This window comes from Chiloscyllium plagiosum, chromosome 12 (genome assembly GCF_004010195.1).
Source record: "Chiloscyllium plagiosum isolate BGI_BamShark_2017 chromosome 12, ASM401019v2, whole genome shotgun sequence".
Classification (NCBI taxonomy): domain Eukaryota; kingdom Metazoa; phylum Chordata; class Chondrichthyes; order Orectolobiformes; family Hemiscylliidae; genus Chiloscyllium; species Chiloscyllium plagiosum.
The window spans coordinates 68,670,462-68,695,934 of record NC_057721.1 but is presented as its reverse complement, the minus strand read 5'-3'; the positions used below and the strand labels follow the sequence as shown (position 1 = coordinate 68,695,934).

The window sequence follows — 25,473 nt, the reverse complement described above, 5'->3', positions numbered from 1 at the left end:
GAATGACTTAGTGTGTTTAAACACAGATGGAAAAATTTCTACAGGGCCTGTCCCACCAATTGTGCAATTAATTCATTACATAGTTACAGTAGAGTAATGGGATTAAGATCAGCTGCAGACATGATAATACATTATTGATGTCTCAATCACATCGAGTTGGAAGGGAGGAGAAGGTCTGGCTTCATGTGAAAATCATACTGATACAGATCGCGCTCTAAATAAATGGTTTTTGCTGAAAATACAATGGATTTAAGCAATATATATTACAAATGACTAAGCAGTGCAAAACAGAACCCAAACACAGAACAAAGCAGTGACTTTGGAATTCAAAATATTCAAAGCAAAGGTTAGGCCACCTAACTGGTCTGATGAATGAACAAAGGAGCTTGTGCCTGATAACTTTTCAGCCCCTTAACTAACAAGAATCAATCTGCATTTCGGGCAGGAGCCCTTCATCAGGAATGAGTTTGGAAGCCCCACGGATGGAGAGATAAATGGGAAGGAGTGGGGCAGGGGAAAAGGTAGCCGACTCCCACAGCTACCTGGATTACACCTCCTCCCGCCCTACCACCTGCAAAAATGCTATCCCATATTCCCAATTCCTCCGCCTCTACCGTATCTGCTCCCAGAAGGACAAGTTCCACCACAGAACACACCAGATGGCCTCTTTTTTTAAAGATGGTAATTTCCCTTCCAACGTGGTTAAAGATGGCCTCCAATGCATCTCATCCACATCCTGCACCTCCGCCCTCAAACCCCACCCCTCCAACCACAACAAGGGCAGACCCCCGGTCCTCACCTTCCACCCTACCAACCTTTGCATAAACCGCCGACATTTCTGCCACCTCCAAACAGACCCCAGCACCAGAGATATATTTCCTTCCCTACCCCATCCGCTTTCCGCAAAGACCGTTCCCTCCGTGACTACCTGGTCAGGTTCACGCCCCCCCCCCACAACCCATCGTCCCCTCCTGGCACCTTCACCTGCAACCGCAGGCATTGCAAAACTTGCGCCCACACGTCCTCCCTCACCTCTATCCAAGGCCCCAAAGGAGCCTTCCACACTCACCAAAGTTTCACCTGCACATCCACCAATGTCATTTATTGCATCCGGTGCGCCCAATATGGTCTCCTCTACATTGGGGAGACTGGAAGCCTTCTCGCAGAGCGCTTCAGGGAACATCTCCGGGGCACCCACACCAATCAACTCCACCGCCCCATGGCTGAACATTTCTACTCCCCCTCCTACTCTGCCAAGGACATGCAGGTTCTGGGCCTCCTCCACCGCCACTCCCTCACCATCCAACAACCGGAAGAAAAACGCCTTATCTTCCGCCTCGGAACATTTCAACCCCAGGGCATCAATGTGGACTTCACCAGTTTCCTTATTTCCCCTCCCCCCCCACCTTACCCCAGTTCCAACCTTCCAGCTCAGCACCGTCCTCATGACCTGTCTCACCTGTCAATCTTCCTTCCCACCTATCCGCTCCACCCTCCTCTCCGACCTATCACCTTTACCCCTTCCTCCATCCACCTAGTGCACTCTCAGCTACCTTCTCCACTGCCCCACTGCCTCCCTTTTATCTCTCCACTCCTGAGGCTTCCAGCCTCATTCCTGATTAAGGGCTCCTGCCCGAAACATCGATTCTCCTGCTCCTCGGATACTGCCTGTCCTGCTGTACTTTTCCAGCACCACTCTAATCTTGACTATAAACGTAAGGTAGTTTTGCTAAAACTATAGAAGGGACTGGACAGATAGCAGCTAGAATACTGTGAACAATTTTGTTTCCCTAATCTAAGAAAAGATACTCTGACATTGATGGCAATGCAGCAAGGATTCACTTGGCTGAATACAGGTATGGAATGATTGTCTTGTGAGGAGCGGTTGAGTAGGTTAGGCCTGTACTCATGGGAGTTAAGGATTATGAGCGGTGTCCTTATTAAAAGATGTATGTTTCTTAGGGGAATAAAAACTGAAAGAACTGTGGAAGCTGTAAATCAGGAACAAAAACAGTTGGTTGAAATGCTCAGCAGGTCGAGCAGCATCTCTGAAGAGAAATCAGGTCCAGTGAGGAAAGATTCTGAGGAAGGATCACCAGACCCGAAACGTTAACTTTGATTTCTCCTCACAGATGCTGCCAGACCTGTTGAGCTTTTCCAAGATTCTTAGGGGACTTGGCAGGGTAGATGTGGACAGGTTGTTTCCCCTCATGGGGGAATCTCAGACCAGAGGGCATAATCTCATAGTAACAGGTTACAGATTTAAAGATGAGGAAGAATCTATGGAATGCTTTACCATCCAGGCTATAAAGGCTGGGTTATTAAGTTCATTCAAGGCTGCGGTCAATAGTCTTAAAATCACCACTGCCAGCTTAGTTAAGACTGCCCTAACTCTCCAACATTCACTGTAATATTGGACACATATTTCTTTTGGAACAAGTGCACAACATTGTAAAAGATCTGATCTGCGCTGTTTACCTTATTTCATCTTGATAACTGGATTCTAGGAGGAAAAGAAAGATACAGAAAGACATTGTCAATTGAATCATTAAAAAATCCTTGTTGGTAACAATATAATTTCTTGGGTAGCTTGCTATTTTCTCAAGTGGAGTTTTCTTTCTACTGCAAGTTGATATCTTAGCTGGGTCTTTGCGCATGTAGTTTGTGTGTTAAGCTGGAGGAGCAGGAATTTGTCTTGTGTTACACAAGGTGAAGTGCCAAAGCAGACGGTTCAAGAGATGATCAAAGCAGACTGGATGTGGAAAATCATAACTTCATGATTAGGTGATCACAGATTTGGGCTCTAACAGTCTCTGGGTTGTACAGCCACTGAACTAATGAAGGTTGTAAGAGTTTCATTGCTTAGGAGGCAATATGCTGGCATTGGAGATATGTAATTAATTTTAAAGGGCAAGGTAATGACTTCAAATAAATCTCTGAGGACATGCCGTGGACTGAATGCACTGCAGTGATTTTAGTTCAATTAATTTCAGTCAAACTTAGGTAACCAATTGATAATTGGTTAGTTTTCTTTGGCATACACTGGCACACAGTATTGATGAGAAAAGAAATATGCTGCTAAAACATCTTTGTCTTACAGGCATCAGGACTGAATTGCAAGAATACCATATCTTAAACAGAATAGGTAATGATTTTTGCAGTTCTGTCCTGATAGAATGCAAAATGAAAAGCTTTGACTGCACAACATTTTTTTCAGCAATAGTCTATATTTAACTGTTTTGCATGGATGGCAAGAACTCATGGAGAATTCCTGTAAAGGAATAGAGAGCATTTGCAAATGCAAGATAAAATTATATGGTTGTTTGTGGGGGTATAATTTGAGGGCTATTTATTAAATGGTTATTGGTAGCCTATTCAAGACCCCTGCATTCCTATGTCCCTTTCCTGTCTCCCCTTAAACTACAGAATTTAATTTCTTCATAGTGAAGCTTTTATAGCACCCTTTCTACTTAAAATAATTTAAACATCAAAAGCCTTGAGAACACAGATAAAATCAGATATAGTTACTGAGGTCACGGTTACCTGCAATACATTAAATACTGCAACAATCAGATGATGAATTTTAGGGACAGGAATATCGTATCTGCATGAATATTATGATTATACAACATCCAATTATATTCATATCCAATATCCACTTTCAACTGATACATTGTGCATTGCAAATTTAATATGTGGTAATAAAAGACCAAGCACAATTTTAAAAATTGCAAACATATAAGCATTTAAAAGGATAAATGTAAAAGAATGACACTGACCTGAGTGTTTGGTCCGTTTTATGCAGCAAGCAATCACAATGATGAGTATGATAAGCAGGAGAACCACAGCAATAGGCACCACAATAGCAACAATTAACCAGGTCCGATCGTGACTGGCTGTAGAGTCAAGCACTTCAAGGAGTTATTTAGCAGCAGATAGCCTAAGCACACAATCATTCCTGATAATGTCTGATATATGGACTCTTGGTAGATAAGTGACAAGAAGCTACAAGTTTAGACTTATGTCTTAAAGCACCACAGTTAAGTTCAAATTAAGATCAAATTCTCTCCCTATCTCATTTAAAATGTAAATCATTTTTTATTCTGTTTTCTGATATAATTGTCACAAAAAGTACATTTATGACACTACTCTCTCAGAATAACATTGTATCGTTCTTCTGTGGCTTTGGAGTCGTCATAATTTAAAGAGATTTGCAAGAGCCTAACAAGCTGTGGCCCCATTTGTAGCATTCTCATCTCAGAGTTCAAAGGTTGTAGGTTCAAACACAAAAAAAAACTGATATTTCAGTGCAGTACTGCGGGAGTGCTGAACTGTCACAGATACTGTCTAGATCACAAGATACTCAAACGAGATCCAATCTACTTTCTCACATGGACATTAAATTTCCCCAACAATGTATTCCATTGACCTGGCCAATACTTACCCCACAACCAACAACTTAAAAATAAACCAACTGGTCATTATTACATTACTGTTCAAAGTCAGAAGTCACACGACACCGAGTTACAGTCAACAGGTTTGTGTGAAATCACAAGCTTTCGGAGCATAGTCCTTCGTCGGGTGATGAAGGAGCTATGCTCCAAAAGCTTATAATTTCAAATAAACCTGTTGATTTATTTCCAAGAAGATTGCAGATATCAACACAGACAGCATGTTTCTACAGAAATGCAAGAAAGCAGGAAAGATCCTAAAAGGATTACAGATCGCAAACCCTCTTAGGTTGACCTACAACATAGACTGCACTGGCACCTCCACACCAGGTTCAACATTACTGTTCATGCAGCTTACTGCACACAAATTAGCTGCCGTGTTTTCGACAATGCAACAGTGATCACACTCCCAAAAAGTGTTTAGCTGTGACGGGATCTGGGGTGTCTTATGGTTGTAGAAGGTGCTTTAACATAGATAATAGGAACAGGAGTTGGCTATTTGACCCTTCGAGCCTGCTCCACCAATCAAAATGATCATTGCTGATTATTCAACTCAATTCCAGTTTTTTTTTCCCCATTACTTTTTATCCTTTTAGCTCGAACAATTACATCTAACTCCTTCTTCAAAACATTCTATGTTTTGGTCACAACCTCTTTCCATAGGCTCATTATTCTCTGGGTGAAGAAATTCTACCTTATCTCTCTCCTAAAGTGCCTACCCGTATCTTTAAATTGTGACTCCAGGTTCTGGACTTCCCAGTCACTGGGAACATCCTTCCTGCATTTATTCTGTCTCGTCCTGTTAGAATTTTATAGGTTTCTAAGAGATCCTCCCCTCCTCATTATTCGAAATCCTAATGGATATAGTCCCAACCAATCCAGTCTCTCTTCATATGTCAGTCCTGCCATCCCAGGAATCAGGCGAAAGTGAGGACCTGGGCCTTCTTCATTGCCATAATCTAACCACCTGACACCAGGAGAACGAATGCTTCATCTTTCACCTTGGGACCCTCCAACCACACGGGATCAATGTGGATTTCACCAGATTCCCACTTCTCCTCCCTCCTCCTTATCCGAATCCAGCCTTCCAACTCGGCACCACCTTCTTGAATGGTCCTGCCTGTCTATCTTCCTTCCCACCTATCTGCTGCACCCTCCTTCCCAATCTATCACTTTCACCCCCACCTTCGCCTACCGATCGCATTCCTAGCTACCTTCCCCCCAGTCCTACCCGCCCTCCCATTTATCTCTCAGCCCCCTCAGCCCACAAGCCTAATTCCTGATGAAGGGCTTATGTCCGAAACGTCTACTATTTGCTCCTCGGATGCTGCCTGAGCTGCTGTGCTTTTCCAGTACCACACTCTTCATCCAAGGAATCAGTCTAGACAATCTTTGCTGCACTTCCTCCAGCGCCACAACACTCTTCCTTTGATAAACAGGCCAAATTTGCACACAATACTCCAGACGTTCTCACGAAGGACCTACACAATTGCAGCAAGACACCCCTGCCCCTGCATTCAAAAATTTGCCTAGTGACTCCCATTCAGAGAATCCAAATGAACCCTTGGCTTCATACAAATTGTGACAGATCAGTAACTTACTGTAAAAGCATAAGGCATTATACTTACATGGTTTCACAGTGATGTTAAGTGCAACCGTCTTAGGCTGAGGAAGTGCTTTCATGGCAGCATGGCACATTACTTCAGCATCGGCACTAAGGGTGAGATTTAAAGTGCTGATGGCTGTGTAGAGATGTCCTGAAGGTGGATGAACGATGGTGGTGTACCTTTCTGAATGTACAGTTGTTCGGTTTATTGTCCAGGTGATTGTTGGATCAGGATTCCAATCTTCTGCCTTACAGATGATGTCTGTGCTGCGATCTGTCACCACGGATGAAATCTTGCTCTCAAAAAATAACTTCCCTTCAACTGTGACATGATAACAGATGATGTTTAGTTTTATTCAGTGTTTAACCAAAGAAAAAAACTGTAGATTATTTTTCTAAATAGTCTAAAATTAATATTCCCAAATTAGTTTAAGTGCTTTAATTACCTTTCAATATAATTTCCTTGCTATTGATACTTTTTCTATCACCCTACGTACACATACAGGTGTGCATTTTCCATTTACCTTTGGGCTGTCACTCATTGACCCAGCATTTATTAACCATCCCTGACTATCTGCAAAATGCGGTGGGTTTTGAATTTCAAAATAATTTCAGGTATTAGTTAAACGTTAACCACCTTGGTGTCAGACTGGAGTCACATATAGGCCCAGACAGGATGTGGACAGCAGATACAGATCATTCCTTAAAGACCTTTACTGAACCAATTGTGTTGTTACAACAATTCAACAGCTTTGTGGTCACTTTTGTTGATATCAGAATTTTACCTCCTGATTTTCTTAACCTGCCATGGTGATTTATGGAATCATATTGTCTGGACGGCCACTGGACTATTAGTCCATTAACATAATCTGACAAGATTTTACTTTGAACTAACATGCTGAGGGGAAAATGTCCAAACTGCTCTGAAACAAAGTCTTCCCAAGTAGGACTTACAATCAAATACACAAACAAGAAATGAGTAGGCCACTCAGCCCTTCAAGCCTGCTGTGCAAATTGAATAAGATCATGACTGATCTGATTATAAACTCGACTCTACATTCCTACAGATCCCAGATAATCTTTCAGCACTTGGTAATCAAAAATCTGTCCAGTTGCTGATGGACAGAAGATAAACCCCAGAAGATTAACGTGTCATTGGATTGAGAATTCTTGAAGGAAAGTGTCTGCCCTGATGAAGCTCTGCTGCTGATTTACTCTAGATGAAAGTGAGGACTGCAGATGCTGGAGATTAGAGTCGAAAGTGTATGGCTGGAAACAGTTCAGCAGGTCAGGCAGCATCTGAGGAGCAGGAGAATCAACATTTCGGGCAAAAAAGATTCTCATGCTCAACTCTGTCTGTGCCTCTCATAATGTTGTATATCTCAAATCAGATTACCACCTCAGCTTCCTTTGCTCCACAGAAAACAAATCCAGCTTATCCAGTCTCTCTCTCTCACTACTGAGACTTTTCATCCCAGGCAACATCCTGCTGAATCTCCTCTGACCCTCTCAAATCCATATTATTAATGACACCAACAAAAATATTCCAGGAATGGGGGAGCACAGGGTTAGGTACAGAGTAGACATCTCTCTACACTGTCCCCATAAAACACTCCCAGGATAGGGACAGCATGGGGTTAGATAAAGAATAAACTGCCTCGACAATACTCCCATCAAACCCTCATAGGAGAAGGGCAGCCTGTCATACAGAGTACAACTCCCTCTACTTCACTTTACTCAGAGAGTAGTAGGGGTGTGGAATGCACTACCTGCAATAGTAGTGGACTCACCAACCTTAAGAGCATTTAAATGATCATTGGATAGGCAGATGTATGGGAATGGAATGGGCTTCAGATTGGCTTCGTAGGTCAGCGCAACATCAAGGGCCAAAGGAGCTGTACTGCGCTGTAATGTTCCATGTTCTATGTTCTATGAAAAGAATTATTGGGAAATGCATTTGTAAGGGCAATGCACACTTGTGATTTGCCATTGCCATGTGAACTCTGTTGCAAGTGACATCCATTCAAAGAGACAAATCAAGAAACCTACACAGAAACAGAGAATCACATGAGCTGCATAATGGCTATGTTAAAATGGGGCCTGACATTTGAATCCTGACCCAAAGATAATGTTCCATCCTCTCCTTGACCCTTCTTGACACAATCACAGTCAGTTTCCATCCAACAGCTCCATTATTTGCTGCAAAATAAGTTCCCAGCTAATGTAAGAGTGGGTGAAGGAGGATGAAAAAGTAAAACAAATCAAAGTTGCTATTGAAATTGTTAAATCAAAGCAGAAAATGCCAGCAATATTCAGCAGGTCTGATAGCATCTGTAGAAAGAGAATGAGCAGGATTGTTCAACAACTGATTGCTTTTTAAATTGATCCCACTCCAAGTGCTCCCTTACCACTGGCCTAGCATTATAACCCCCAAACACTTTGCTGGGTCTCTCTTCTATCATAGGAGAAAGTGAGGACTGCAGATGCTGGAGATCAGAGCTGAAAATGTATTGCTGGAAAAGCGCAGCAGGTCAGGCAGCAACCAAGGAAGAAGGGCTCATGCCCGAAACATCGATTCTCCTGCTCCTTGGATGCCGACTGACATGCTGCGCTTTTCCAGCAACACATTTTCAGCTGTCTTCTTTCATACCTTTCTTCACCCAGAGAGTGGTGGGTGTATGGAATGCTCTGCCCCAGAAGGCTGTGGAGGCCCAGTCTCTGGATACTTTCAAGAAAGAGTGGGATAGAGCTCTCAAGGATAGTGGAAACAAGGGTTATGGGGATAAGGCAGGAACAGGATACTGATTGAGGAAGATCAGCCATGATCATAATGAATGGTGGTGCTGGCTCAAAGGGCAGAATGGCCTACTCCTGCACCTAATGTCTATTGTCTATTGTCTTAAGGTCCAGCACATAGACTGGAAGGATTGTTGTATTCCCAGCCGTGGTTAGGCCTGCAGAGCAAATCCAATTAGCCAGTATTCTCCGAGATGGTCCCGAGTGAGGGAGAAAGTGTTAAGTGATTGCATGATTGAAAGTACTGTGTTTCCCTTTAACTTCTTATTCTAAGACAGAGGAACCCACCAACCCACCATTGTCCCCCAGGAAAAAGAGGTTTTCAACAGACTCAGAGGCAGGCAAAGAAGGAGGAGTTGATAAAGTGGAGTGCTGGAAAAGCACAGCAGGTCAGGCAGCATCTGAGCAGCAAGATAATCAATGTTTCGGGCATAAGCCCTTCATCTGGAATGAGGCGTGTGTGCCAGGGCGGAGGAGGCTAAGAGATAAATGGGAGGGGGTTGGGGCTGGGTGGAAGGCAGCTGGAAATGTGGTAGGTAGATGAAGGTAAGGGGTGAAGGTGATAGGTCAGAGAGGAGGGTGGAGTGGATAAGCAGCAAGGAAGATGGACAGGTCAAGAGAGCATCCCCACTTCATCCACCTATTGCATTCCCAGCTACCTATCCAGCCCCACACCCATTCCATTTATCCCTCAGCCACCCCCAACCCCCCACCCCCAGACGACAAGCCTCATTCCTGATGAAGGGCTTATGCCTGAAATGTCGATTATCCTGCTCTTTAGATCACACTCTCAACTCTAATCTCTAGCATCTGCAGTCCTCACTTTCTCCTAAGGAACAGGAGAGTCAATACTTCGGGCAGAACGCTTCCAACCTATCGACTCTCCTGTTCCTCGATCCTAATAAAAGGTCCTGCCTGAAACGTTGACGCTCTTGCTCCCCATAGGCTGCCTAACCTGCTGTGTTTTTTCCAGAACTACTTTATCGACTCTGACTCTCTAGCATCTCCAGTCCTCACTATCTCCTAAAGAAGGAGGAGTAAAAAGGGAACTTTTGTGATAGTGTGAAAGGCAGCAGTAATAAAATTATATAAGAGATGATGTTGCAATATAACTTTTTGTGCAAGTGTCTCAAAACCCTGGAGCAACCTTGTGATGATATCACAGAATTGCACTTCACTGAGTGTAAATAGCATATTCTAGAACATTCTGGATGACTCATATGAGAGCATGGACATGAATACGCAAAGATAATAGATTAGTCTTGACCTATTACAGGTCTAAGTCAGAGCCTGGAATATTATGATTATCATGTACAATATCCAAATTAATGTATAAGAATTGAGTTACTTTGAAGTCTGAGCCTGAAGTCCATTCTTAACTTTGCTTTCTGTTCAACCAGTATGTCTTGAATCCAAGCTCGTAATAAAAGAATTGCATGAAGTGATAATCTCATAATCCTGGAGCAGTGAAGGAGGCCATTCAGCCTATTATACTTATGCAATTCCTTAAAAGAGCTAACCACTAAAACAAAGGATACAGCCTTACGCCTAAACACTGCACAATGTTTGCTTTTCAAGCCTATATACATTTTCTTTCATAAGTTAATAATAAATTTACTCACCCCTCCCTTCCTGCTGGGATCCAAATCACAATAACCCATGGAGAGAGAAAATGCCAGAAAATCTCAGCAGGTCTGGCAGCATCTGTAAGATGGTTACAGATGCTGCCATACCTGCTGAGATTTTCCAGCATTTTCTCTCTTGGTTTCAGATTCCAGCATCCGCAGTAATTTGTTTTTTTACATAATAACCCATAGTGTGTCAAAAGTAAATCACATAATTAGCACTTTGTCAATCGTATTAAATTTGTGACTCAATGACCATCCATCATGTTGAATCCCTCCATCAAATCTCCTATCAACCTTTTCTGCTCTACGGACAACAATCCCAGCTTCCCTAGTCTCTCCACATAATGGAAGCTCCTCATTTTTAATGGCAGTATTGTACTGACCTTGCACAAACAAATTTGCCTGTTGACTTCCATCAGTCTGGAGACTGCACTCCACGGTCGCATTGTTTTTCAATGACACTCTTGAGATGATAAGTTCTGAAGTAAATGCTTCTGGAGTTGTATAATTGCGCTGTCCAAACTGAGAGTCTGTGATTATGGGTCGATCAGGTATTACAGTAAGGACGGGTGTCGAATTCATCAGCCAGATAATAACAGTCCAAGATAAGGACACTGTGCAGTTGAATGCAGCATCAGAGTTAAGCAAAACGAAGGCATCTTTTGGACCATCTATGATTCGAATAGGCAAACACGCACCTAAAAAGGAAATAGGTTTACATTAGATAAAAGTAACCTTGAGCACAGCAACAAACTGTGCCTTCAAGAAAAGAGCAATTAGCAACATGAAGCCTCTTTGCTTTTCAACATTAGTTTGTATAGGTGATCAATCAGTCCAGTAATTTTATTACACATTTCTGGAGTGGGTAGGACATGAGCCCAGGGTTTCTGTATCAGAGGTAGGGACATTACCACTGCACCACAACAGCTCTAGCCCTGGCATTTTTTTTTATATTCCCCTATTTGTCTAATCTATCTGTTCAGCATTGTTATTACACATCTCTGGAGCAAGTGGGACTTGAACCCAGGTCTCCTGGCCCAGTGGTTGGCACACTTCCACTGCACTACAAGAGAGCCCCCCAGTGCTTATATTAATGCTAGACTCATAAATTTGCAACACCTGGATTTGAAAGATAAAGACTATAAATGGGATGTGAGCCTAAGCAGGCCTCTGCTGTGTGCCTCCTGTGTAGTGCAGCATAGCCTAGGGTCACTCAGCAAGTTGTTTTTAAACAACTGTCTCACAGCAGATTAGAAATTCAGCTGTGGCTAATTTCCATAGGGCACAGTGAAGCCAACAAAACTAATTTTTAAGACTTTAATCCCCACATCAATTGAATGAAACCCATCAACTTTTGTGAGTAAGAATCATACTACTTCTCTACCTTTAGATCTGTCACACCATCAGGTAAGAATGGTCTGATATCATAATCCTATAGTCTCTAAGTATTACATTGAAGTAATCAAATCACATTGCATCCTTACAGCGAGTACTTAGAATCTCTTATCTCAGCAAGCTAGCCAGGTGAGAGAGGAATGGTTAGAGGTGACAGGTTAATGGCAAAACTATTGTGTGTTATTCAGTACCCAGGGAGAGGGGTAGGTGATGGGATGCACATGGATGTTCTGCTCATTAGTAATCCAACAATGGATTTGTGTTTGATGGAGCATCCCTACAGTGAAGACACTCATCTAATGCCTGATAATTATTTCAGGTAGTACTACATCTAAAGTCTGCTTGAACATACAATGAAGGCCTTCCAGTTTGGCATCTCAGAGAAGGGTTGACAAATGATGAAAGACTGAGTCAATTAGAACTTTGCGAATGGAGTTTTCCCTTTGGCAGATAAAGTCTGTTGGTGAGTGAGTTCATGCCAAAAGGTCCTACCGTGGCCCAAGAAAAGTTTTCTCTCAACAAGCTTCCGCTCTTCACCTCATTAATTATGCAACTGGGCTGTTCAAAGTCAAAGCACAATACCAAGTTTAAAAAAATCACACAACACCAGGTCATAGTCCAACAGGTTCAATTGGAAGCACACTAGCTTTCGGAGCGCCGCTCCTTCATCAGGTGGTTGTGGAGGACACACTTGTGAGACACAGAATTTATAGCTATAAATTTGTACACCCCAGTCCAACACCGGCATCTCCAAATCAACACAACACCAGTTATCGTCCAACAAGTTTATTTGTAAGCACAACTTTCTGAGTGCTGCTCCTTCATCAGTTGGTTGTGGAGTGTAAGATCATAGGACACAGAATTTATAGCAAAAGTTTACAGGGTGATGTAACTGAAGTGATATATTGAAAAAGACCTGGATTTTCAGTTAAATCTCCCATCTTTTAAAATGGGCATGTAGGTTCATATGTAAATCCCAGAACTTTCTTAAAGTTACATTCTCAAGTGAACTTTAACAATAGGTGCCATGTCGGCCCAGATAATGCATTGAAGGTGTGAGGTGCCCTGTGTGAGGCTGTCTGTGCCCCAATGTTCAGACTGATTCTAATCTAAAAAAAGGGAATTACAGAATCTCACATGGATTCATGCAGATTTTAAGCAAAATAAAACGTAATTCTGCAAGTACAAATTCACCTCACAAACTAAAATGTATGTGCGGGTGTGTGTGTGTGCAGGGGGTGGGGGGTGCTATGAGTGTCTGTGAGTGAGTGTGTGTAAGTGTATGAGTGTGAGTTTAAGAACATAGAACACAGAAAAGTACAGCACAGAACAGGCTCTTTGGCCGACGATGTTGTGTCAAGGTTTAATACTAATGTAAAGTAAAATAAATTAATCTACACACCCCTCAACTCACTGCTATCCATGTGCATGTCCAGCAGTCACTTAAATGTCTCCAATGACTCTGCTTCCACCACCACAGCTGGCAACACATTCCATGCATTCACAACTCTCTGCGTAAAGAACCTTCCTCTGACGTCTCCTTTATACCTTCCTCCTAATATCTTCAAACTATGACTTCTCGTACCAGTCAATCCTGCCCTGGGGAAAAGTCACTGGCTATTGACTCTATCTATTCCACTCATTATTTTGTAGCTGAAAATGTGTTGCTGGAAAAGCGCAGCAGGTCAGGCAGCATAAGCCCTTCGTCAGGTCTCCTCTCTTCCTCCTTCTCTCCAGAGAGAAAAGTCCAAGCTTAGTCAATCTCTCTTCATAAGGCAAGCCCTCCAGTCCAGGCAGTATCCTGGTAAACCTTCTTTGCACCCTCTTCAAAGCCTCTGTATCTTTCCTATAGTAGGGCTACCAGAACTGGACACATTATTCCAAATGTGGTCTCACAGGGACTTGTAGAGCTGTAGCAAAACCTCACAACTCTTAAACTCGATTCCCCGTTAATGAAAGCCAAAACACCATTTGCTTTCTTAACTCTTTGCTAACTTCCCCCACCCTCCTCTCTGACCTATCACCTCCATCCCCACCCCCATTCACCTATTGTACTCTTTGCTACCTTCTTCCCACCCCACCCCCACCCCCATTTATCTCTCCACCCTGGAGGCTCCCTGCCACCATTCCTGATGAAGGACTTTTGCCCGAAACGTCGATTTTCTTGCTCCTCAGATGCTGCCTGACCTGCTGTGCTTTACCAGCACCACTCTAATCTAGACTCTGGTTTCCAGCATCTGCAGTCCTCACTTTTGCCTGCTTTCTTAACAACCGTATCCACTTGGGTGGCGACTTTGAGGGAGCTGTGTACTTGTGCACTCAGATCCTTCTGTTCCTCCACACTGCCAAGAATCCTGTCTTTAATCTGATATTCAGCATTTGAGTTTGACCTTCCAAATTGCATCACTTCTCATTTATCCATGAACTCCATCTGCCATTTCTCAGCCCAGCTCTGTATCCTGTCTATGTCGCACTGGAGCCTGCAGTAGCCCTCGATACTATCAACGACACCTCCAACCTTTGTGTCATCTGCAAATTTATTAACCCACACTACAACCTCCTCATCCAAGTCATTTATAAAAACTACAAAGATCAGAGGCTCAAGAACAGAGCCCTGCGGGACCCCACTCAACACTGACCTCCAGGCAGAATACTTTCCATCTACAACCACTCTCTGCCTTCTGTCAGCCAACCAATTCTGAATCCAGATAGCCAAATCTCCCTGTATCCCATACTTCCTGACTTTATGAATGAGCCTACCATGGGGAACCTTATCAAATGAAGTTCAAGTACACTACATCCACTGCTCGACCTCCGTCAACCTATCTTATCACCTCCTCAAAGAACTCAATAAGATTTGTGAGGCATGACCTGCCCCTCACAAAGCCATGCTGACTGCCTTTAATCACGCTATGCTTTGCCAAATAGTCATAAATCCTATCCCTCAGAATTCTTTCCAAAACTTTGCTGACCACAGATGTAAGACTGATTGGTCTGTAATTGGCAGGGATTTCCCTATAACCCTTCTTGAAAAGAGGAACATTTGCCTTCTTCCAATCCTCCGGTATGACTCCCGCGGAGAGTGAGGAGGCAAGTATCCTCGCCAGCGGCTTAGTAACCTCCTTTCTCACTTCCCGGAGCAGCCTAAGATAAATCTGGTCTGGCCCTAGGGACTTATCAATCTTACTGTTTTCCAAAATTTCCAGCACATCAACTTCATCAATCTTGATCTGTTCAAGACTGTATCCCAGCTCCTCTGAGTTTTCATTCACAACAAATTCCCTTTCCTTGGTGAAAACCGAAGCAAAGAACTCATTTAGGGCTTCCCCTTTCTGCTAAGACTCCACGCACAAGTTCCTTCCGCTATCCCTGATCGGCCTTATCTTCTCCCTGATCATTCTTTTATTCCTCACGTATGAATAAAATGCCTTTGGGTTCTACCTAATCCTTTTTGCCAAGACTTTTTCATGCCCCCTCCTGGCTCTCCTCAGTCCATTTCTGAGCTCCTTTCTAGCAAACCTATAATCCTCTAAAGCTGTGCTAGATCCTTGCTTCCTCCACCTTACGTAAGCTGCCTTCTTCCTTTTGATGAGAAGCTCCTCTGTTCTCATCATCCAAGGTTCCTTAATCTTACCCCTTCTTACCTGTCTCAGAGGAACAACTCACAACAACTGCTCCTTAAACAGTCTCCACATGTCTGCTGTGCCCTTTCTGTGGAACAATTTCTCCCAGTCCGTACTTCCCAACTCCTGTCTGATAGCGTCATAATTTCCTTTTCCCTAATTAAATATCTTCCCTCAGTAATTGCTCCTTTCCCTCTCCAAGGCTATGGTAAACGTGAGGCAGTCGTGATCACTGTCATCAAAGTGTTCTCCCACCGCGAGATCTGACACCTGTCCTGGTTCATTGCCAAGCACCAAATCCAAAATGGCCTCTCCCCTCGTTGGCCTGTCAACATACTGAGTAAGGAAACCCTCCTGAACACACCTGACAAAAACTGCTCCATCCAAACCATCTGCACTTTGGAGGTTCCAGTTGATATTGGGAAAGTTGAAATCACCCATAACAACAATATGCATTTTTCCAGAATCTGCCCACCTATGAGTTCTTCAATCTCTTTAATGCTATTAGGTGGTCTGTAGAAAACCCCCAATGCAGTGGCTGTGCCCTTGCTGTTCCTAACTTCCACCCATACTGTCTCAGTAGACAAACTTTCCTCAACAACCTTCATTTCTGTAGCTGTGATGCACTCTCTGATTAACAATGCTACACCCCCTCCTCTTTTTCCACCCTCCCTGTTATTTTTAAATGTTCTAAACCCTGAACATCAAGCAACCATTCCTGCCCCTGTGAAAGTTTAAGGGGATATAAGTCTGTGAGAGTGAGTGTGTGTGTGTGTGTTGTGGGGGGGGGGAGGGGTGTAAGTATCTGTGAGAGAGTGTATGTATGTGTGTGAGTGTGAGTGTAAAGGGGTATAAGTCTGTGAGAGGGTGCGTGTGTGCATGTGAGTGTAGGAGTGTATGTGTGAGCTTATGAGAGAGAGGCTCTGAATGAGTGTATAGGTCTGTAGGTGTGTGTGTGTCTGTCTGTCTACCTGTGAATGTATGTATTTCTGTGTCTGTGACTATGCTTTACACACACTCACAGACAGACACACACACACACAGACACTCCTACATACAAACACTCCTACAGACCCATACACTCATGCAGACCCTCTCTCTCATACACTCACACATACACTCCTACACTCACATGCACACATGCACCCTCTCACAGATTTATACCCCTTTACAATCACACTCACACACATACACACACTCTCTCACAGATACTTACACCCCGCCACACACACACGCAGACACATTAATATTTTTGTGGGGTGAATTTGTCCTTGCAGAATTACATTTTATTTCGCTCAAAAACTGCATGAATCCATGTAAGATTCTGTAAATCCCTTTTTTAGAAATAGAATTAGTCTGAACATTGGGGATAGGCAACCTTACACAGGGCACCTCACACCTTCAATGCATTATCTAGGCCAACATGACACCTATTGTTAAAATTCACTGGAGAATGTAACTTTAAGAAAGTTCTGGGATTTACATATGAAAGAACTGAAACTAACATGGTCATTCTAGAAGATGAGAAAGTTAACAAATAATCCAGGTCTTTTTCAATATACAGTAGCGCCTTGATTTACGAACTTAATCCGTCCCGGGACCCGGTTCGCGAACCGAAAAGTTCACGAACTGAATCAATTTTTCCCATTGTTCGGATAGCGTAAGAATGCTTGGACGGCTGTTCACAGCGCACGCGCCAAAGACGAACTGAATGAGATCACGCGGGGCCCAAGAGCTTTTGCGTTCAACAAGCGCGTAGCAAAGCAGAACAATGAAACCACGTGGTCGCACACGGGCTTTTTGCGTTCGTACCTTGAATTTCATATGTACATTGAAGCAAAATTTTACGTACAATCCTGTTCGTAAACCGATTTGTACGTGAACGGGGTCGTTCGTATGTCGACGCGCTACTGTATCACTTCAGTTACATCACACTGTAAACTTGTGCTATAAATTCTGTGTCTTACGATCTTATTCTCCACAACCACCTGATGAAGGAGCAGTGCTCCGAAAGCTAGTGCTTTCAAATAAACCTGTTGACCTATAACCTGGTGTTGTGCGATTTTTAACTTTGTACACCCCAGTCCAACACTGGCCCCCCAAATCATAACTGGGCTGTTGGCTGCTCTTTATGGGGTGTCACCACCTGGTGAGCATGACGGAAGTGCTCACCCCTGCCACGGGGAACATAAAGACTGACACTAAGAGTTTCTATAGGTATGTGAAGGGAAAGAAATTAGTGAAGACAAATTTAAGTCCCATACAGACAGAAATGGGGGAGTGACAAAGAAATGGCTGAGCAACTGAATACATACTTTGGTTCTGTCTTCACAAAAAGGACACAAATCAGATACCAGAAATATTGGGGAATGCAAGGTTCAATGAGTGTGAAGAACTGAGGGAGATAAATATTAGCAGAGAAATGGTGCTGGGAACATTGAGGGGATTGAAGGTGGATAAATCCCCAGACTCTGATAACCTACATCACAAAATATTTAAGGAAGTGGCTCTAGAAATAGTGGATGCATTGGTGGTCATCTTCCAGGATTCTATAGGCTCTAGAAGAGTCCCTGCAGACTGGAGGGTAGCTAGTGTTACTCCAATATTCAAAAAGGGAGGTAGAGAGAAACCAGGGAATTATAGACCCGAAAGCCTAACATCCATATTGGGGAAAATTCTCAAATCCCTTAGCAAGGACTTTATAGTGGAGCATTTAGAAAGCAGTGGCAGGGTCAGACAGAGTCAGCAGGGATTTGTGAAGGGAAATCATGCTTGACAAATCTGTTGAAATTCTATGAAGATGTAGCTAGTAGAGTTGACAAGAGGGAGCCAGTCAATGTGGTATATTTGGACTTGTAGAAAGCATTTGACAAAGTCTCACATAAGAAATTATTGTGCAAGATTTAAAGCAGATTGGATTAGGGTAAGTATATTGAGATGGATAGAAAACTGATTGGCAGAGAGGATACAAAGAGTAGGAACTAATGGGTCCTTTTCAAATTGGCAAGCAGTAACTAGTGGCATGTCATCTCTTCACAATATATATTAATGATTTGGATGAGGGAACAAAATGTAACATCTCAGTTTGCAGATGATACCAAGCTAGGTGGATAGGTGAACTCTGATGAGGACGCATAGGTTCTTCAGTATGTTCTGGACAGGTTGGGTGAGTTGGTAAATCAATGGCAGATGCAATATAATCTGAATAAATGTGAGATCATTTACTTTGGAAGCAAAAACAAGGTAGCAGATTACTACCTGAATGGCTGCAAATCGGGAGAGGGGAATGTGCAGTGGGACCTGGGTGTCCTTGTGTACCAGTCACTGAAGGTAAGCAGGCAGGTGCAGCAGGAGGGAAATAAGGCAAATGGTATGTTGGCAAAAGTGAGGACTGCAAATGCTGGAGATCAGAGTCTAGATTAGAGTGGTGCTGGAAAAGCACAGCAGGTCAGGCAGCATCCGAGGAGCAGAAAATTCATCAGGAATTCCTGATGAAGGGCTTTTGCCTGAAACGTTGATTTTCCTGCTCCTCAGATGCTGCCTGATCTGCTGTGCTTTTCCAGCATCACTCTAATCTAGACAAATGGTATGTTGACCTTCATTGCGAGAGATTTTGAGTACAGGAGCAGGGATTTGTTGTTGCAGTTGTGAGATAATGTGTTTTAGGTTATCTTTATTAACTCACTCATCAGTTTGCTATATTTATTAATAGCAGTTTCCTGTTCATTCATTCATAACCCTTTACTAACCTGTTATTTACTATAACATGGTTTCACTCACTCATTCACAAAACTGTGGTTTTGTAGTTTATTTGATAGACCAAATTCAAACAACCCTTTCTAATTAAAACAACCCTTTCAAACCTATTTTCACACCTTATCAGCAGTGGTTACCTCTGAATAAGTGTAGCATACAGAACAATACCACCCCCATCAAGTCACCACGCAACATTATAATATTAATCAGCCCTTACCAAGCATCTCCTAGACCTGAATAGATCCCCCAGTTACTACGTATCTGGGCCTTTTAACTGGACCATTATCCCTTTAAGAAACTAATTGACAGAACAGTGCTTCCATGAAATTTCATGAATGAACGAAACTCATACAGGCAAACAATAAATAAATCTCGTAGCCCAGCTGCAGTAATCAGTTTAATATCCTTTACTCTTTTATTACAATTTCCAATTTACTTAGAGCATGTAGGCCTAGTACTTGCACTAATTTAAAAGACAAAAAGATTAACACCTCCTAATTATGCAAGCAGACCAGACAGACATTCTTAATCCCATCAGAAGTGGCAGCCAGCATTTAGCACGTTTTAACCCATCTCCTCTCTCCCAGGACAGAAGCCTTTCAAACCTTTGTGTACTATTGATAAAACAATGTACCATCATAGTAATGGAATTTTAATACATGTAAGAACGTGTATGAGAACTGTATTTCGGGATTCTATTGCTGCCTTGAACTTGTGCTGTGATTGCTGAATAAAAAAGACTATGTTCGCCACTTATTAATTTTGGTCGTTATTTGAACATGATCCCACAAAGTGATACAGGGCCTTGGTGAGGCCACACCTAGAATATTTTGTGCAGCTTTGGTCTCCTTTCCTGAGGAAGGATGCTCTTGCTCTCAATGGAGTGCACCAAAGGGTTACCAGGCTGATTCCGGGGATGAGTCAAAACGTGTGGTGCTGTAAAAACACAGCATGCCAGGCAGTGTCTGAAGAGCAGGAGAATCGACATTTCATCAGGAATCCTGATGAAGGGCTAATTCTCAAAATGTCGACTCTCCTGCTCGTCAGATGCTGCCTGACAAGCTGTGTTTTTCTAGCACCACACTTTTCGACTATGATTCTCCAGCATCTGCAGTCCTCACTTTCTCATGATGCTGGGGATGGCGGGTCTGACATATGAGGAGAGATTGACTCGGTTACAATTGTTTCCACAGGAGTTCAGACAAATTACGGCGGGGGGGGGGGGAGTTGGATCTCATAGAGACTTAGAGAGCTCTAACAGGCTCAGACAGGGTAGATGCAGGGAGCATGTTCCCGATGGTAGGTGTGTCCAGAACCAGGGGTTACAGTCTGGGGATTCTGAGTGGACATTTAGGACGGAGATGAGGAGACATTTCTTCACCCAAAAAATGGTGAACCTGTGGTATTCATTACCACAGGAAGTAGTTAATGCCAAAATATTGAATGTATTCAAGAGGAGGCAAGATATAGCACTTGGGGCAAATAGGATCAAAGGTTATGGGGAGTTGGGCAATCAGCCATGATCTTGATGAATGGCAGAGCAGACTCGAAGGGCCGAATGGCCTCCTCCTGCTCCTATCGTCTATGTTTCTATGATCTGCTGGTGTCCAAGCCTTGTTATGTGTTGTCTTACAGTCAGCATGTCAAAAGAGACATCCTCATGATATTATCACTGCAACAAAAGATGTGAGGAACTGTCAAAAAAGCTCATTGAGTTCATCAACATTGCTTCCCAATTAAATCCGATAGGAAGGATCTTTTGGGCAAGAAGAATGACCAAACTATTGACTTATTACCTGAGGATACACACAAGTAGGAAGCCATTGTGTCAGCCTGTATTCCTGATGAAGGGATTTTACTGCTCCTTGGATGCTGCCTGAACTGCTGTGCTCTTCCAGCACCACTAATCCAGAATCTGGTTTCCAGCATCTGCAGTCATTGTTTTTACCTTGCCATTGTGTCAGGCCAACAGCAATCACATGCTTGGTGCAGCCAGTACGATTACTACATTCAGCAAAGATGTGGAGGTGCCAGTGTTGGACTGGGGTGTACAAAGTTAAAAATCGCACAACACCAGGTTATAGTCCAACAGGTTTATTTGGAAGCACTAGCTTTTAAAGTGCTGCTCCTTCATTCGATGGTTGTAGAGTATAAGATCATAAGACACAGAATTTATAACAAAAGTTTACAGTGTGATGCAACCAAAATGACATATTGAAAAAGACCTGGATTGTTTGTTAAGTCTCTCACCTTTTAGAATGACCATGTTGGTTTCAGTTCTTTCATATGAAAATCCCAGAACCTTTTTTTAGAAGTTGCATTCTTAAGTGCACTTTAACAAAAGGTGCCACGTCAGCCCAGATAATGCATTGAAGGTGTGAGGTGCCCTGTGTGAGGCTGTCCATGCCCCAGTGTTCAGACTGATTCTATTTCTCAAAAAGGGATCTACAGAATCTTGCAAGTTTTTGAGCAAAATAAAATGTAATTCTGCAAGTACAAATTCACCCCACAAACGTATATGTGTGTGTGTATGTGTGTGTGCGTGTGAGAGAGTATGTACTGCAGTGGGGTCACCTGTAGTGTGACATGAAACCAAGGTCCCAGTTGAGGTCATCCCCATTCCCAAACTTGGCTATCAGCCTCTGCTCAGTCACTTTGCGTTGTTGCCTGTCCTGAAGTCAGCATTGGAGGATGGTCACCTGAAGGTCCGGACCACTGAAGTATTCTCCAACTGGGAGAGAACACTCCTGGCCAGTGATTTTTGTGCGGTGTCCATTCATCCATTGCCGTAGCCTCTGGTCGGTCTTGCCAACGCACCATGCCTCAGGGCAACCTTGCCTGCAGCATAAAAAATAAACAATGTTGGCCGAATCACATGAGTACCTGCCACGTACATGGTGGGAGGTGTCCCCACGTTTAATGGTGGTATCCACGTCCACACTCTGACACATCTCGCAACGAATACCGTGACAAGCTTGTATGTATTGTCCTGAAAGCCGGGCAGTTTGCTGCAAACAATGATCTGTTTGAGGTTTGGTGGTTGTTAAAAGGTGAGAAGTGGAGGCATGGAGAAGGTCTTGGCGAGGTGCTCATCCTCATCAATAATGAGTTGCAGACTGCAAAGAACATGGTGTAATTTTTCAGCTCTTGGAAAGTACTGGACAACGAAGGGTATCTTGTCAATTGCAGCTCATGTCTGTCTCCTGAGGAGGTCATTGTTCACAGCAAACTGCCCGGATTTCAGAACAACACCATACACCCTATCAGCCAAAATGTGTCAGAGTGTCAACATGGATACTACCATTACATGTAGGGACACCACCACCATCCACCATGTATGTGTCAGGTACTCATGTGACTCAGCCAACGTTATCTATCTCATACACTGCAGGCAAGGATGCTCTGAGGCATGGTACATTAGCAAGACCGAGCAGAGGCTACAACAACAGATGAATGGAGACCACACAACAATCACCAGTCGAGAAACACTTCAGCGGTCTGGGACATTTGAACTCGGACCTTCAGGTGACCATCCTCCAAGGCGGACTTCAGAACAGGCAACAACACAAAGTGGGCGAGCAGAGGCTGATCGCCAGGTTTGGTACCCATGGGGATGGCCTCCACCCGGACACACGCAGACTCTCTCTCATACACTCACATATACGCACCCCCCACACTCACACCCGCACACACGCTCTATCACAAACTTATACCCCTCTACACTCACACTCACAAACATACATACACTCTCTCACAGACACTTACACACCGCCAACCACACACACCCAAAAGCACACACACATATAAGTTTGTGGGGTGAATTTGTCCTTGCAGAATTACATTTTATTTTGCTCAAAAACTGCATGAATCCATATAAGATGCTGTAGATCCTTTTTTTTAGAAATAAAATCAGTCTGAACATTGTGGCACAGACAGCCTCACACAGGGCACCTCACACCTTCAATGCATTGTCTAGGCCGACATGTCACCTATTGTAAAAGTTCACTTGAGAATGTAACTTTTAAAAAACATTCTGGGAGTTACATATGAAAGAACTGAAACCAACATGGTCATTCTAAAAGATGAGAGACTTAACAAACAATCCAGATCTTTTTCAATATATCATTTTTGTTGCATCACTTTTGCTATAAATTCTGTGTTCTTATGATCTTATACTCCACAACCACCTGATGAAGGAGCAGTGCTGTGAAAGCTAATGCTTCCAGATAAACCTGTTGGACTATAATCTGGTGTTGTGTGATTTTTAACTTTGTGCATACAGCAAAGTGCAATAATCCAACAAAATCTTTAACTGATATGATTTATCACAAGCACCCAAATGCTGCCAGCTTTTTCCTAATATCCAGGAAGCAAATGGCATCAAATATTAGTTACAAAGGCCAAGCCAGACCCCAGGACTAAACACAAATGACTGATAACACCACAGCACTGGAAGCAAGGCAAGCATTAGGATGGTGTACAAAGGCAAACCTATCCACGTAGTTCAGGGTCAACCATGTGAAAGGTAAATTTCTGGAGATGATCAAGCTTTCCATGTTATTAACCTCACACATCATGTTGACAGTATAAGGTAATCAGAAACTATTTACAACCATTCATATCATAAATCCGTGGAAGGCAGGGCATCACATATTAAAAGCCAAGATCAACACAGGAGCTAGTGTCAGCATATCCCCATGACACCTTGAAACCCATGTATCTCAGCAAGTGGCATTTCATGGTAAAACCTGTGAGAGGTATGTCACAGTGTATCACTACTTCTGTTCATTGGCAGAATCAGATTGCAGTGTCGATGCACAAAGCTCATCTGAGTAAGAGTTGCAAAAGATCATCATCCAGGGATGGCCTGATAATACTGGAGAAGTTCCTGAGAAGATTTGTTCATTTGGGCAATACAGGGAAAAAATTGGGATATCACGACAAGGTCATTTTCAAGAACAAACTGATCCTAATACCACAGCATTGTGATGAAATTTCATAAGCATTGTCACACAAGGGATCCATGGATATTGAATATACACGAATCTAGATGGGGGCCAGGGATAAATCAGGATATTCAATGACTTGTGAATGTCTATCAAAATCAGCAGAGGGAGATGTCTTTATATCCACACGGAGGTTCAAACCATTCCCTGAAGAAAATAGCAACAAACCTATTCACAGCGCATAAGAAAGATAAAGTTCTTACAATGGATCACTTCACTAAATTTCCTATTGTTTGATGATTTAGTAACACAACAAGCGCTACCATCAATAACACAAATTTTCAAGTCTATTCAGTACCAGATAGTGTTGATAACAGAGCACAAAACACTAGCAAATCAAGATGTGTACAAATGTGTTCAGGATCCCACAAAGCCCATAACACTGAAAGTTCCCATGCCCTTGTTGGCCCTACATCCTCTGGTGTAGAGGACATGAACCACATAAAAGCAGGCAGCTTGTAATTCAGTGCTGATCTCGGTGCTGATCTCAGAGAGCAAGGTGAGACAGGCAGAGACTGGCAGCCTCCAAGTAAGTGCTAAAGTAAGTGGAACAAAGGAGCACATGTTAGTGACAGTGCAATTGCATTTCTGTTAGTGAGATGTGTGTCTGTCTCTGTGTAAAACGACCTGGCAGAAATAAGTCAGAGGTCTCCCTGAGCCCTGAAATAAATTCAATAAGTAAAATAAAGTGTTGAGTCTGAGAGAAGACAAAATGATGTGGTGAAGTTGGTGGTTTGCCAATGATGACTTGCATGGACAAAAATTGAACAAAGAACAAAGAAAATTTACAGGCCAGGAACAGGCTCTTTGGCCCTCCAAGCCTGAGCTGATCCAAATCTACTGTCTAAACCTGTCACCCAATTCCTAAGCATCTGTATCCCTCTGCTCCCCACCTACTCATGCATCTGTCCAGGTGCATCTTAAATGAATCTCTGTGCCTGCCTCTACCACCTCTGCTGGCAACGCGTTCCATACGCCCACCACCCTCTGTGTGAAGTACTTGCCGCGTGTATCCCCCTTAAACTTTCCACCTCTCACCTTGAAAGTGTGACGTCTCGTTATTGAATCCTTCACCCTGGGAAAAAGCTTGTCTCTATCCTCCCTGTCTATACCCTTCACGATTTTGTAAACCTCAATCAGGTCCCCCCCCTCAATGTCTTGTTTTCTAATGAAAACAAACCTAACCTACTCAACCTCTCTTCATAGCTAGCA

The 25,473-nt window shown here is 43.1% G+C and overlaps 1 protein-coding gene across 7 annotated transcripts in view; it reads right to left on the bottom strand.

Moving 5' to 3' along the window:
* The window catches only part of LOC122555390 (immunoglobulin superfamily member 5-like), a 131,221-nt gene that overhangs the window by 90,498 nt on the left and 15,250 nt on the right, over positions 1–25,473 (bottom strand). For 6 of the 7 annotated variants that reach the window (XM_043701355.1, XM_043701360.1, XM_043701358.1 and 3 more), the window contains 4 exons: positions 10,865–11,179; positions 6,080–6,379; positions 3,780–3,911; positions 2,479–2,503 (listed from right to left, as the gene is read on the bottom strand). In XM_043701355.1, coding sequence (XP_043557290.1) covers positions 2,479–2,503; positions 3,780–3,911; positions 6,080–6,379; positions 10,865–11,179 — 772 coding nt within the window. The remainder of the gene's footprint in view (positions 1–2,478; positions 2,504–3,779; positions 3,912–6,079; positions 6,380–10,864; positions 11,180–25,473) is intronic. The other variant, XM_043701357.1, reaches the window with a different exon arrangement.